We start from the raw sequence: 15,563 nt of genomic DNA on the forward strand, positions 1-15,563 counted from the left end.
TCTGGAGGCAACATGTCTTCCCTCGTCTCTTAATTTTCTTTCTTTAGACCCTTGATTGATCTCCTTTTTAGTCAAAGTGAAAATGGATCAGCCCCCTAGGAGTATAAATACAGATCTCCATGCTTTCTCACAGAGAGCCCTTTGCAAGTCAGCCCCATTTCAAACCAAGAAGAGCATATGATGCATTTTGTCCCTTTTGGGTCCAACCCCTGCTTCTGCTATTTTAGGAGTCTCGGGAGCTTCTATCCCCAGATTTTCAGTTTCTTCCTTGGGTTTCTTTCATTGCATTGGGTGATTCTGTCACTCTCTTGTGAGCCCGCTAAGCCAACCCTGTGGCTTTGTGTCCTTCTCAGAAAGAGGACTGAGGAGACAATTGTGCAAAAGCTCCCGACAAGGTGAATTTTGCAAAGTAGGAATGAAAGCTACTTCAGTGTGCAGGTGACTGGTGGAGAGGCAGGCTGACTGCTGTGAGGCACTCTGGCCCTGGGGTTGTAGAATGCAGTGGATTTGAAGAATTACTACATCCTCGCCCACTTTTCTGGCAGCTCCCCTACTGCGGCTTTAGTCACCCAAGGCACCGCCACGAAATAGGAAGCAAGTAGAAGAAAATTCTCCTGGGCACCAGAGAAAATGCAGATCTTGGAGTCCGTGCCCTCTCTTATTAGGTTGAACTGTTTGAAACTGCTCCTTTGGACCTACAGAAATGGCAGTTTCCCCTGTGCCGACCCCAGGCAGCAGAGAGTCATGGAAGCTACACAGAGGCCAGAATCTCCTGATAGTGGATTTGTTTGTAACATTATCTGATTTTAACTTGGCACCATTGTTCCTCCTATAATCTAGCAGAGGGCACATTGCAAATGAGAAGGGCTCCAGAAGCTGGAAAGAACCACCGGAAAGATTTACAGCAGGGCTGGGAAGTGGGGGCAGCCAGAAAGGTGGGAGGCAGCTGGGAGAGCCAAGGAGCCCCGTCCTGTCGTGGGCACTTCTGTCGATATCGCTCTGTATGAGCACAGTGGAGCTGGTGATGCAGGAGACCATTTCAATGAAAAAAAGCAAAAGGATTTTAAAGAAAACTAGCATTTCAATGGGGATGTCATGCTTATGTCCATGGATAGCAGCAAGTCCCCCTAGATTAGCGGGGAGAAGAGATAGTGACCTTGCCACTTGTCAGGCATGTGACTGTGGGCGGGTTGCTCCACTTCTCTGAGATTGGGTTTCTCTGGCTGTGAAACCGAAATAATGATGCCATGCACAAGGGCACAGGGTCAGTTCTGCCCGATAGGCCAAATTCAAACCTGGCTCTGTAAATAAAGTTTTGTCGGAGCACAGCCAAACCCGTCCCTTTCTGTTTGTCTGTGGATGCTTTCAAACCACAACGGGAGATTGGAGTGTTTGTCCCAGAGACTAGGTGACGCACAGAACCCAAGGTACTTCTCCTCTGGTTCTTTACCAGGGCAACTGTGCTAACAATGCCTGATCTAGTACCTCGCAGCTGCCCAGTAATGGCAGCTAGAAAGTTCACTGAGCTAAACGCCTAATTGAACAGGTCGTCATGTCACATACGTGTTACCTAATGAGGATTCATAGATGTGACTTCCTAATGCTCCCCATAGTTCCCTTGGCACTGAGTTGTGGCCAAGAATGAGGATTCGGTATGCTCCCTGGCTTCTGTCTAGCCCTTCAGCACTCCTTACTTCCACAGTCAAGCCTGTCTTCCTGGTTAACTAGTGGTAATGGGCGGTTTCCTCTAGAGGGGCCCGTCGTCTGGGGCAGGAGAGCCGGGCGGCCCCAAAGATGATGCGGGTCGCATCTGTTCCCAGCTATCCTGCTCCATCTAGCATTTGACCTGCCTTAGATCGGCACATTTTCGGCTTCAGGGACCCCCGTCTTCTTGCACAGGAGGATTGTCCTCCGTGACTATTACTCTGAAGTCCTCCCTGGCAGGTAGCAACTGCAGGGGCTTGGTTTATGCCAGATTTCAGAGTCTTTAAGCCAGAACTTTGACTTCTTAGAGGAAGCCCAAACTCCCCAACAGTGGCTTCAAAATAGTCTTAACTTTTTCAGAGTTCTTAGAGATTGGGATCAACCCCATGCTACTCTGGGCATTTAATCCCGGACTGTATTGATGACCCTGAAATGGTCTCTGCTTCAGGAGCTCAGGCTCCCCTTGCGGCTCTGGCCCACAGTGGGTGCTCTGGATGCCAGGATGGCTCCCTGACCAGGAGCACATTGGTTTGATATGAAAGGCTCGATGTCACCTTCAGACACATGATTATATTGATGTCCTGCAGAGAAAGCCTTAAGCCTCATGGATCAGCCAATTCACTTGTAGTTTAAGGTAGACAATCAGTTCTTCTTTGGCCGCCCCCAAAACAATAGGTGAGGGTCACGATAATTTTTAACTGCCACTGTTCGTGGGGAACTCAGTAACTGAATAAGATGAACATTTTGATTCAAATATAGATCGAAAGACAGAAATAAAACACTCTATTAAAACTAGAGACAACTTTTTTTGCTTATTTATGGGTAAAAATTCATAATCATTTATTTTTAAAAAAACTGGTAGTAGTTCGTTCTCTTACCTTTCAATTGGCCTACGAGGTGTGAACAGTGAAGTCCAGTAAGAACAATTGCATGCAATTAAGTCGTGCTAAAGCACAGTTTCTTCCTGGTGATTGTTTTCAGGTAATGTAGCACTATAATAGGTGTTCTTAAACCAAAAGCGTGCCCTTGGATTCATTCTCAGAGTCCTACTGCCATCTCAAGCTTCAGGATCAGAGTGGGAGTCCATACTGCTCATAGCTGAGAAGCTGTCCACACGTCCAGTAAATCGTAGGGCCTTCACCTGGGCGTTGATCATTTATCGTTGGTATCATTGGAACTCTGGATTTTTCTTAGGAATAGAATTTATGGAATAACAATAGCAATTTGTAAAAGGAAATTATTCATGGAAACCCAGAAGGGCCTAACTCTGAGCTAAGAGCTCTGAGAAGGTTGACTGAAGTCAGAGACATATATGGCCTGGGCCGGAAGAGACCATGACCTTCAGGTGGGGAAATTATACCTGAAGCAGTATGTTGGCCCCCATTACCTTTATATGGGGTCTTTTCATCATGCCCTAAAAGGCATTTACTGAGATCCTCACAGGGACCCATGTCTGAAATAGCTCTCCATTCTCTTTCCTTGTGCATGATTTTCATCGTTGGACGGTATGCCCAAGGTCACTGTAGATGAGGACTTTTGAAGGTAACAGCTGTTGGGACTTTTAACCATATCAGCGCTCTACTGAAGGTCCAGAAAGATGATTAGCTTTCTCCAAAGAAGGCTAAGTAGGGAAAGAAAAAAAGATATATTTAAGGAACAAGAAAAGGGCATCAGATATCTGGCTAAGGATAGAGGAGCAGGGGCTACTGAGAGGTTAATTTAGTGGGAAGGTCATGAAAGGAAGCGTGGACCATCAATCAGGTTTCTGAAATGGAATCCAAACTCCTGGCCTCCTTAACACCCAGCAGTGAAATCATCTTTCATTTCACATCAGTGTCCCTTTATTTTACTATGCAAATTATAAATAGAAAGTCATCCTTTGATCTAATATGAAAAGAAGCAAAATTCTTATTTTTAAACTTGACCATCATTTCTAAATGTGTAAACTGGGGACATTTTGTCATTCACAAAAAGTACGCCTTCTGAATTAAGAAACTTACATTCTTGGGGCACCTGGCTGGTTCAGTGGGTGGAGTGTGTGACTCTTGACCTTGGGGTTAGAAGTTTGAGCCCTAAACATGTCTATTTCTGAATGTCACATTAGGAATAATTTGAAGCTGATGTGCTGGCCAAATGGACGATGTTTCTAATTCCAAATATAATAAATTCCAGAAATATTTTCTGTGTAGCACTCAATATGGAAACATTTACTCCTTATGAAGATTGGTCTTCTCAGTCAGCACTCAGCAGTACGTCCAGACCACCAAACCTTCTCAGATAAAGGAGGAAAATGCAAATTAAGAGTTTCTTTAATCACAAATACCCTTCCAGAAATACCCTTAAGACAAACCATGTGATTTACTTATCTTATTACAATGTTTAAATCTCTCATTAAAAATTTTTAAAAGGGAAGATTATGCAAATCCAAAAGTAAGGTTTACTTTTTTAAAAATTTATTTTAAAAGATTTTATTTATTTATTTGACACAGAGAGAGAGAGAGATCACAAGTAGACAGAGAAGCAGGCAAAGAGAGAGGGGGGAAGCAGGCTCCCCACTGGGCAGAGAGCCCAATGTGGGGCTCCATCCCAGGACCCTGAGATCATGACCTGAGCCGAAGGCAGAGGCTTAACCCACTGAGCCTCCCAGGTGCCCCAGGAAGGTTTACTTTTGACATTTCTTTGCTATTAATGTAAAATAGGTCCCAGAAATATTGCACTAAATGGAGCCTTCTAAAACCATCCAAGTGATATCTGCTCAGGTAAATTTCTCTCCAAATGGGTCCTATTATAGTAAAGTCTCTAAAGTTTGTCTTTAGAATTAAGATTTGATTTTTTCCCCTGAAACTGAAAAAAAAGTATTAATTATGAGGTCCAGTGCCAGTGTGAAGCAGGGAAAGACACAGGTTTATAGATCACTTGGGAGATTTTAAGTTGCTACAGGAATCCTTCCAGAGAACACATGGACAGTATGACTCTGATCCCCTGCTATCACTGATGTCCTGTGATGCCCCCGAACCAGCGCCAGAGAGAGCAGAAGAAGAGCCCCCACCACACTGTAAGAAACCCTAACTGTTGTAAGCCACTGAGTTTAGGGTGATTTGTTAATCACTGATGCAGAACTGAATGTTAATGTAATTCTTTGGAGGCATGTCTTAGGTCTATCTAATTTAAAATAAATAATAAATAAAGCAGTAATGATTAAAACTTTACCCTATTCTAATAATATAGCATATTTCTTTTTATTTTTTTCTTTTTTAAAGACTTATTTATTATTAGAGAGAGAGAGAGAGAGAGAGAGAGGCAGCACACAAGGAGGAGGGACCAGGGAGAGGGAGAGAGAGAATGTCAAGCAGACTTCCCACTGAGTGCAGAGCTCGGCATAGGGCTCGAACCCACAACTCTGAGATCATGACCTGAGCCAAAATCAAGAGTCAGATGCTCAACCCATTGAGTCACCTAGGCGCTCCTAGTATAGCATATTTCTAAATATGTGGTAAGGTCATTATACTACATCGTATTTATATACTTCTTTTTTAAAAAGATTTTATTTATTTATTTGACAGAGAGAGACACAGCAAGAGAGGGAACACAAGCAGGGGAAGTGGGAGAGGGAGAAACAGGCTTCCCACGGAGAAGGGAGCCCGATATGGGGCTTGATCCCTGCACCCTGGGATCATGACCTGAGCCCAAGGCAGATGCTTAACCAACTGAGCCACCCATGCGCCCCTATATTTATATACTTCTGATACAAAGCTCATTAATTAGAATCATTATAATGTTACAAGTACCAGAAGACTTATCATTGGATTCAACAAAGATAATTTTTTAAACTTCCATGCATTTAAAAAAAAAATTCATATTGTGCAGGCCTGAAATTGATTTCTTCTTTTGCCCTGCACTTGAAAATATTAAAAGGCAAGTTGGGGTAGAATGGTTTCTGCAAAAGTCTTAACTTATTCCCTGCAGTCCCAGGGCTGGTGTCATTTAGCACAGTCCCCCAGGAGACGCAGTGATCATCTCTTTGGGTTTTTGTTCAAGGGCCACTTTGTAATTTTGCAAGTTGTTAAAAATTCCTGAAAATTCCTGAATTAGAGAGCAAATACATTTTTGTTTTTAAGTATCATATGGTCTCCTGCTTATGAGTTGTACCATTTTGAATCCCCATTAGAAAAATTATGATCATTCTTGTTTCCTTACAGCTTTGCCAAAAAACATGTTTTTGAACTTTTAATAAAACAACTTTTTCCCTTAAAAAAAATCTCTGTTTAACCATTTCCAGGCTCTATTTATTTATACATCATCACCCTACCTACCCACAACCCAATTTGCTGTCACAACATGCTTACATGAATTCATCTGAAAATCCAAAAATGATTCTGGTAGTTCATATTTTATAAACAGATATCATAAACTCCATACACTAAAGATTAGTGCTTTAAACTAAGCGCAGATGATCAATCCCTACTTATTCTTGCTTTAGACACCATGCTAACAATTAGGCTTTGTGGTTCTCAGACCACCACCACCACCACCACCACCACCTCTATGAGGTATTCAGAGGTAGAAGAAAGAAAGGCACTATTATAGAGCAATACAAGAAAATAGCTTAAGATCACCGATGGAGGGGCGCCTGCAGGTGGCTCAGTCGGTTAAGCCCCTGCTTTTGGCTCAGGTCATATTCGAAGGGTCCTGGGATCAAGCCCCGCCCGCATCAGGCTCCCTGCTCAGAGTGGAGCCTGCTTCTCCCTCTCCTTCTCCCCCTCTGCTTGTGTTTCCTCTCTTGCTGTGTCTCTCTCTCTGTCAAATAAATAAATAAAATATTTTTTTTAAAAAAAGATCAATGATGGAAATGAAAAAAAGAACTACATAAAACAGGCATAGAAGCTTACAAACTAGTCGAGGACCACTTAGTTAAGCCAACAGGCTCTACAGACATCATCATACATTATAGCTCAGGACAATAATTAATATACATGCTGATGACCAAATTTGTGAGCAAGTTCAATTGTGCATAATATACACTAAGCTCTGAGCAAAGGGTGTGGTTTCTATCAGAAATGATTTTTCTTTTCAATATCACATTTAAATGACTAAAATTCAACTTAAAAAAATGCAGTTATCAAGAGAGCTTTATTCCGGGGCACCTGGGTGGTTCAGTGGGTTGGAGCCTCTGCCTTCGGCTCAGGTCATGATCCCAGAGTGCTGGGATCAAGCCCTGCATCAGGCTCTCTGCTCATCGGGGAGCCTGCTTCCCCCTCTCTCTCTGCCTGCCTCTCTGCCTACTTGTGATCTCTGTCTGTCAAATAAATAAATAAAATCTTTTTTTAAAAAAAGAAAAAAAAAAAGAAAGCTTTATTCCCTAATGACTGTGGAGTGGTGAAATTTAAGTATGAATCAACAGACATTTGAAAGAAAAGTATTTTAGTGGTGCCTGGGTGGCTCAGTGGGTTAAAGCCTCTGCCTTCAGCTCAGGTCATTATCCCAGGGTCCTGGGATCAAGCCCCACATGGGGCTCTCTGCTCAGTGGGGAGCCTGCTTCTCTGCCTACTTGTGCTGGCAAATAAATAAATAAAATCTTCAAAAAAAAGGAAGCATGTTTATTGTTTGATGTTTTCTTCCTTAACTTTAGGACCCTGAGAGAAGCCACTTTGTTCTAATTGCTGGGGAGCCACTAAGAGAACCAGTTGTCCAACATGATAAGCCCCAAACAACAGCAGTTTTCCTGTTGATTTTCTTTTTCTTTGAAAGTAGTATGCATGGATAGTATTATAGGGAGGAGTGGCTGGATTTTTGTCTTCTTTACCTACAAACTCGAGGATTTTGTTTCATTGTGCCATCATCAGAGGAAAATATATACATGGCATTTATTTCTATATTCATTGTCTCCTTCTTTTAAAGGAATAATACCTATTACCTGTAGGACATTGAATACCAAACTATGGGGAAACAGAAATCGTGTTTGGCATTTTGTCACAGGGAACTTGAACTTATAGAAAGGTTTTGTGGCCTGCTGCTTGAATATCATTTTTATCTTTATCAAAAGCCTCAGTGATTTCAATACTGTTTGTAGTCCATTGTATTTTTAGTGAAAAACAGGTACCTCTTAAGAATATTTCTTTAGCAGTTTCTAAAATATCTGAGTCGCTCCTTCTTTGTTTAAAAAACAAAAAAGAATAGAGGGGACCGTGGTATCGTAGGACTAAGACCTTAGCTGGAGGCAGAACCTCCTGGAATAAGGACCTACTCACTTCACTTTGTCTTGACTTCCTCATAATATTGTTGTTTTATTAAATGAAGAGCATCTAAAAACAGCTGGAATCCACCTTCATATTTATTTTTATTAAGAAATTTTTTGCCGACTTACTTGGATAAATGCCTATAAAACATGAGTCTACCTATCTGATTATGAAATTTGGCATGCCTTAAAATCCCACCATATCAGCTTGCCTTGCATGAATTCCCAGGTATACACAATGAGAAAAAAAAGCCCAGCTGATTCATTTCAAGAACAACATACTGTTTTAAAAAGATTCTTTTTTTGTTCTATTAATAACTTCAGGGGAAAACATGAAGTTAATACTCTACCTACCCGATAGCAGTTGACCTCCATTTTGCGTGCTTCAGTTTCCACTCCAAAGGTCCATGGTTCTTGTTGCCTTTCGTCTTGAATGAAGAGCACTGAAATGGTGTGTTGTTCTAGAAGCCTGAAGACAGATCATAAAGGGTCATAATCTTTATTCATAGTGGCTAGAATTTAGGTGGAGAAAGGAAGGGTGGGATGTAAGTCTTTTGAGTTTGATAATCAGCTCTGCACTGAGGATGAGAAATGAGAGTCTGACCAGATTAGGTAATGGAAAGGGAGGGTCTGCTCGAGGCCACGGTCCATCTGTGTTATGGAAATCCTCTCTCGGAGGCTTAGGTCTTGAGAACACTGCATAACTAAGCCTTCACCTTCAAACTCGGATTAACCAGACAAGATAGATAAGTCCCTTGATATCTCAGTTAATGAAAGGTGCAAAGCATTTTATTTCGTTTGTTTATTGTAGTTTTTTTGGTTTTTTTGTTCGTTTGTTTGTTTTTGCTTACTTTTTAAACCCTAGGAAGTTTTTCTTTTACCCGTGTATGTTTAAAGACAGCCACAACCATGTCTTGGCTGTTTGGGAACCATACCAATTTAATGAACTAGCTGAGGACCTTGTTTTTCTTATCAGAGATTGTCCATAATAATATGCTACAAATTAAGCATGGACCATCACAGAATGTTGAAATAGGAAATGTCCTTAACATCGATGTAGTCGTATCCCTTTTTATAAATGAGGAAAATGAAATCAATATATTTTATTTATTTATATAACAGATAATTGGGTAGTATGTATCATTACTATGAAGGGTCAAAGTGCTTTCCATCGATTACTTCATTTACTCTTCAGGACAAACTTATGAGGTTGGTACTCTCATCCCCATTTTACAGATGAGGAAGTGGAGGTTCAGAGGTTCACTGGCTTGCCCACCACCACATAGCTGTCTGATTTCCAGCCACCCTGCCCTTCTGCTTCTCACCGTGTTGGGGTGACCCCCGCTCTGTGGCTTCTCTGATGGGAAGCGATGATTAGTAGGGGAGCTGGGATACGAACCCTAGTCTTCTGCCTCCCTGCTTTGTGCTCTCCACTGTACTAGGGGATTCTACCTAATGAGAGCTTGAACTCACACCATTTTTATTACTGGGGAGGGAGTGTAAAGGTTTAACTAGAGAAAAGATGAAACCTGGAGTTTGAAAGAGTGTTTATGAAATAATTGATAACTATCAAATAAGTTTCTTGTTTATAACCCTTATAGTTGATCAATTATAAAACATACACTTTCTGGGGGATATAATGTACAGCTTGATGATTTCAGTTAATAATACTGTAGAGCCTATTTGAAAGTTGCTAAGGGAATAGATCTTAAAAGTTCTCATCACCAGACTGCGGTGCCTGGATGGCTCAGTCAGTTAAGTGTTTGACTCTCGGTTTCGGCTCAGCTCATGATCTCAGGGTCATGAGATGGAACTCTGTATCGGGCTCTGCACTGGGCATGGAACCTGCTTAAGATTCTCCCTCCCTGCCCTCTCCCCCACCACACACACATTTAAAGTTCTCACCACAAAAATAATCTGTAACTTTGTGTGGTGATGAATATTAACTAGACTTACCATGATGGATCATTTTACAACGTGTACAAATACCAACACATTATGTTGTACATCTTGAGACTAATAAAATGTATGTCAATTATACCTTGATTTAAAAAAAAAAAAAACAAATTTAGTGATCTACTATGCAAAAAAAGAACAAAAGGAAAAGAAAAACAAAACATGCTTTCTGGGTTTAGTTTTCTTCTTCATCTTAAGGATTTAATGAAACAAGCTTCCTCAGCTTGGCTTTGGAGGGCTCCAAACTTCCAGTGCTTCCTTTGTTTCCCAGAGTGTGGTCCACAAACCAGCAGTATCTGCGTGACCGGAAAAACAGTGAGAAATGCAGAGCTTCGGACTCCACCCTAGACCCCTGAGACAGAATAGGCATTTCAATAAGATTCCCAGGTGGCCCACGTGCACATTAGAAATTGAGAAGAAGAACATCGTACTGTAGAAATGTGTCAAAATGGAAGCCGAGAAGTGCACCGGTTTTTTCAGAAAAGTAATCAGGAGATGGGAGAGGTGCTTCACAAATCTAAACTGTAGCGATATTATGACGTGCAAGAAGTTGGTCCTTGGCCCAGGATCTGCTCTCATTTTGAGTTCCATTTCCCTTTCTTCTGTGTGTCCTTTAGAAGCGGACATCTCCAAGGTGCCCTCTTGGATTGATTTTGCATATGAGCTCTCTGTCATCATTCTTTCCTACCTGACAGAGTCCAGTTCTCTGTCTCCAGATGAAATTTCTCTCATGAGCCCCGGATCCGTGTTTCCAACAACACACCCAGCACCCCTGCCAGGAAGCCATTGTTGTCTCTCCAGTTCCTTCCGGTCAGCAGAGCCAGAGCTGGCCTTCTTGTTCTACCACACCCTCCTGTGGCTGGGATCTCAGCTACCCTTAACAGTTCTACCATCTACTCAGCCCCCCAGGCCAGACCCCTTCTCTACCCTGGTGCCAGAGTCTGAAAAACTAGAAATCAGATCACGTTACTGTCTACTTAACCCTTCGGTGACTCTTGATCATCTGCAGAATTATGCCCAAACTTCTTCCCATAGACCGCACCCAAATCCCACAGAGGTCTGGCCTCTTCTGGCAAGGCAGGCCCCTCATTTCTTTCCTGCTTCAATCTCTCCTTCCAGCACTGTGCCCCTGTCCTCAGTTCTTCCGCTTTTACCAAAACTCAAGTTCAAACCTAGGAATTAGACAAAGGCGCCAACAGGGTTTGACCCATGGACCAAATCTGCCCACTGCGTGTTTTTGTAAATAAAGTTTTATTGGAACACAGCCATCCCTATTCACTTTCATATGGTCTGTGTCTACTCTTATGCTTCAACAGAAGATTTGAGTAGTGGAGACAGACACTGTTTGACCCCCAAGATCTAAAATACATACTGTCTGGTCCTTTACAGAACAGGTTTGCCAACCCCTAGAGAATCCAAAACATGAGGGTTTCTTGACTCAAAATGTTTGTAATCTTCTGTTTATGGCCAATGAGTTGCCGCTAATTTTCAAAAATGACTCAAACTCTTCATTTAAGCGCACAGCCTTATTTGCCATGGACACATCCAAACTACGACATTGCCATTTCTTGGCATCAGATCGGTTCAGTTCTTGACATCGACTGCTGCTATCAAACTAACAACGATGGGAATTCTTAAAAGTTCCCACCATAAGGAAAAACAATTCTCTGTGTGTGGTGACAGCTGTTAACCAGACTTACTAGGCTGATCATTTTGCAGTATATACAAATATTAAATCATTACTTGTTCACCTGAAACTCCACCAGAAAATACAACATAATGTTGCATGTCAATTACCCCTCAGTTAAAAAAAAAAAAAGGGGGTGGGGGAGAGAAAAACCTCAGAACTCTCAAAATCCTTGTAACAGAACCAAGTGCAAGAATGTTTTGAATGAAGAGATTGCAACAGTGGCTGAGTGGGAGGCAATCATTTATCTGATTTGTTTATCTGAAGTCTGGTTTTTGTAATCCTTCACGATCCTAGTCAAGAAACTTGTATTACAGTCCTCAGGGACTGGACGCTGCGAAAAAAGCCTTTTACTGCTCACATATGCTTGGATTGGTTTCAGGTTAAGGACTTCAGAAATACATACCATTTCTAGTGATAAAATATTATTGTCAATCAGAACTTTGTGAACGTCTCTTTCTGCCGTAGGCCCATTTGTGATGAACACCAATGAAGAGATTTCTCAGGCTATTCTTGATTTCAGAAATGCAAAAAAATGGGTTTGAAAGAGCCAAAACCTGGAAATCAAAGATTGGAAACCAGTGAAGAGCCCAGGAGCAGATCTCTGGGCTTCCTAGAATTTTGCCAGTGGTGGCATCCGTCCATTCAGCACATTCGAGTTTCCAGAGCTGACTGAGCCCATGCTTCTAATGAATTCTACCCTGAAGTGATAACACAGTTTTTATAGCAACGCACATGAGATATTTCCTGCTACATGCAAATAAACCTAATTGTTGCTTCTTTAAAAATCAGTGTTCTTCATTTTGATCTAAGTTATTAGGTTTCTGGTTTAAAAAATTATTTTTGTGTATTGTTTCCCTTTTTGTGTGTGTCTGAATGTTTTGTGATTTTTGCTCACGGGTGAGTTTTGTGAGCATATGTGATTGCTTTCTGCCTGTCCCTAGCAGTCGATGTGTGGGTATCTGAGGTCCCTTCCCAAGCAATGCAGTTTCCATGCAACGTTCATGCCTGTGCTCTGGGGTTTCACGTTACAGGTTATCTGCGGTAAAATAACAGCAGTCCTGATGGTTTGAGTCAGTTTTCAAAACTGCCCTGCTATTGGTAGGGACACGACAGGATTACAGCCAAGACTTCCCTGCATTTTCTGCCAAAATCTCTGTCAGATTTCAGACACATGCTTCCGCAATCTCCCATAAGGGTTGTGAAAAAAGTTTGAATCCAGAATTGGGTTCCAGCCTTCTGCGGTGGCCACACCACCTCTTCACAAAGCAACTAGAACCTGGGGCATAGGGTGGAGAGTTTGTTTTTTGTTTTTGTTTTTGTTTTAATTTGCTAGATGTGAAGTGAATTGCGAGTGCTTTTTCATGTCAAGGGCAAGTCATATGCACCTCCTGATTATTTTTGGAGCATGAGAGCATTTAGATTTTTTTTTCAAGTCTCTCCCCACATAAGGTTGAGCAAAAACGTTCCTTGACTAATTGAAGTCATTTCATTGGATTTTGATCACAACTGATTATTTGTGTTTTTCCATGTGTCTTGGGGTTTCGAACTTTCCTTCTGGAGAATGCCTTTTGAAACAGTTTGCTCTCACTGCCTGATGTCAACTGCTTGGTAATCAGTGGATATTAAAATACTCAAAATGTACAGACAGTGGGCCGTGCTGAATGTTTTCATGATGTCTTCTCTGCAGTTGGTGCAGGGTTCCAGTTATGAACATGGACCAGTGAAGGTAGGTGCCTTAATTTTTAGTGTGATGCAGAGTTTTCTTATGGCTTATACAGAGGACTTTCTTTCTTTGCCCCTGATTTTCCAGACAATATTAAAATACAGAACATTCCTAGTAGCGGACCAGAGATATCTTTCATTGGTTAATGAGTGTTCTGGTTCTTAAGCTTACTAAGATTCTTGCCATGCGTGTTGGAAAATGCTGTTGTTGTTGTTTTTTTAAATTTTGGAGCTGTAATAGAACATGAATGAGCCTTCTAGACACTTTTCAGATGGATAAGTTTTGCCTCAATTATATATGCAGATGGCACAGTGATTTTCTAATGAAGCACTGATTTGTTTTTGTGACATGGATAACTGTGTGGGCCATTTATTCATGTTGTTTGTAAGCAGCAAACGTTAGTTTGGTTACTTTAGTTAATTTCTTTTGTAAATTGCAAAGTGCAGTACTTTATCCAGATGGTTTCTATCTGGTTTTCTAAAATACCCATTGCTACCATCTAGAAAAATGGTTTTTTGGAAATCGTTTGTTTTTTTGGTTTTTTTGCTTTTTAAAGTGTGTAAAATTCAACAGTAATTGAATCCTTGGTTCTTAACTGCAAGCCTCGGAACCAGACGAGTTGAGAGTAATGCAAAAGAATTAATTGGGTTGTTACTGGCTGAGCAATATTTCACCCAGTTTCATGTATTTTGCAGATTAGACTGTTTTCTTCAGCTCTCTATTTTGAAAATGATTTTGATTTCGTTGTTTTGATGGAAGAGATAGTAAATCGTTACTGATTTAGGAATTTCTGGCCGCAAATAGACAAGTTAGACGTGAACTTGAGGTTTTGCAGCTGTTGTTAGGACATTTATTTTCGGCAGGGGTGATAGCGCCCCCAACAGGAGAAGATTGGTCCTTGGGGTGAACAAGTCTTCCTCTCATTCCATGTGGAATGCCGATGTACATACGGTGCCTAAATAGACATACAGTTTGTAAAGTTTGAACACTATGCCGGGGGACAGCCACCTTGAGTAGTCTGGCAGTCTACTCAGATCTTTCTTTAAAAAAAAAAAAAAAAAAGGAAGTTTGGCTTTCCAAATTCCGAATGCACTCCGGAGAACTCACAGCCGTGCAGCCCTACCTCACTGCTGCCAGCCTTCGGGCTGCAGCTCAGTGCCAGATGGTAGGCAGAGAGGAACCCACCGTTGAGCCTCAGTGACAGGGGGGGAGATTGGACTTGTTTGAAGCAAATAAGACTTCTCAGGCTGTTCAGCTTTTTTGAAGTCCACGAAACTCAGAAATCCTTCAGATGCACTGAGTTCATGGAAGCTTTCTTTTTTCCCCCCAGCGTTATGCATAGATTTTAAAAATGTTTCCATTTGACTTTGAACTTCACTGCACTTGACAGTACAAGAGAAGATTTTGAATTGTTGGAAAGAAGGAATACGTTTTAGGTTCTTCCGCTCTTTTAAAGAACTCACACACCAAGAATTCTCTAGGGGTCCTGGGCACAGTGAGGTTTGAAGTGGTTCACATGTACTGATCACACATGAACTTATTTCTTGGGGCGGAGGAAGAAAGTGTGAATTTGCAGGTGACAAGACATGACCTTCTACATGGAAGATGCAGCATCATTTGCTTAGTAATATACTATTAGCGATTTTTTAAATATATGTCTGAGTTTCATTTAAAAAGTGCAGCTACACACATGGCACTTCCGTCTAACCAACCCCCAGCTAAATTAAATGTTTCTGATATGAAGGGGTGGGGGGGTGCCTAGAGTAAACAGAAGTTTTGACAAAGATGAGTCTGGACCCTGTGAGGCATGAGGAGCTGTACGGTACAGGTTATTAGGCTTTTCCTTTAACCCCTTCTTCTTAAGAGAAAATCTAAGATGAAATAACCTTCTTAATGTTCTTCTTGTTCAAAGGAAAACTTGGTATGGAAGCGTATTCGAGATGGTAATGAACACTGGGATATGAATTTATTCTTTTGCTTTTGGGGATAAAAATGTTCCATTTATTATTAGACATTTTCACGGTCCTTCTCAGTAGTAGGTCTGTGAGCCTGTTCTTCTCTCCATCCTCCTGTCTAGACACAGCCCTGGCTGTTCCTAAATGGATCCATTCCCGTACAGTCCTCACTTTCTGTCCTTAAACATTGTCCTTGTCTTCGCTTTGACTAGCCTTGCCTCTATCCTAATCGTATGAGTCTGTGAATATTTTTTCTGCAACAACCACGCATCGAGCCACTGATACCCTAGACGATTGTAC

General features: G+C 41.5%; 2 protein-coding genes across 2 annotated transcripts in view; both read left to right on the top strand.

Annotated features, from left to right (window-relative positions):
* The window catches only part of PIR (pirin), a 112,777-nt gene extending 100,650 nt beyond the window's left edge, over positions 1–12,127 (top strand). The window contains exons 8-9 of the mRNA XM_059385630.1: positions 7,334–7,399; positions 12,050–12,127. Coding sequence (XP_059241613.1) covers positions 7,334–7,399; positions 12,050–12,127 — 144 coding nt within the window. The remainder of the gene's footprint in view (positions 1–7,333; positions 7,400–12,049) is intronic.
* A 657-nt stretch (positions 12,128–12,784) lies between these two features.
* Positions 12,785–15,563, top strand: part of VEGFD (vascular endothelial growth factor D) — a 39,336-nt gene continuing 36,557 nt past the window's right edge. Inside the window, exon 1 of the mRNA XM_059384696.1 lies at positions 12,785–13,311. Within this exon, the coding sequence (XP_059240679.1) occupies positions 13,222–13,311 (90 nt within the window). The 5' untranslated portion in view covers positions 12,785–13,221. The remainder of the gene's footprint in view (positions 13,312–15,563) is intronic.

This window comes from Mustela nigripes, chromosome X (genome assembly GCF_022355385.1).
Source record: "Mustela nigripes isolate SB6536 chromosome X, MUSNIG.SB6536, whole genome shotgun sequence".
Classification (NCBI taxonomy): Eukaryota; Metazoa; Chordata; class Mammalia; order Carnivora; family Mustelidae; genus Mustela; species Mustela nigripes.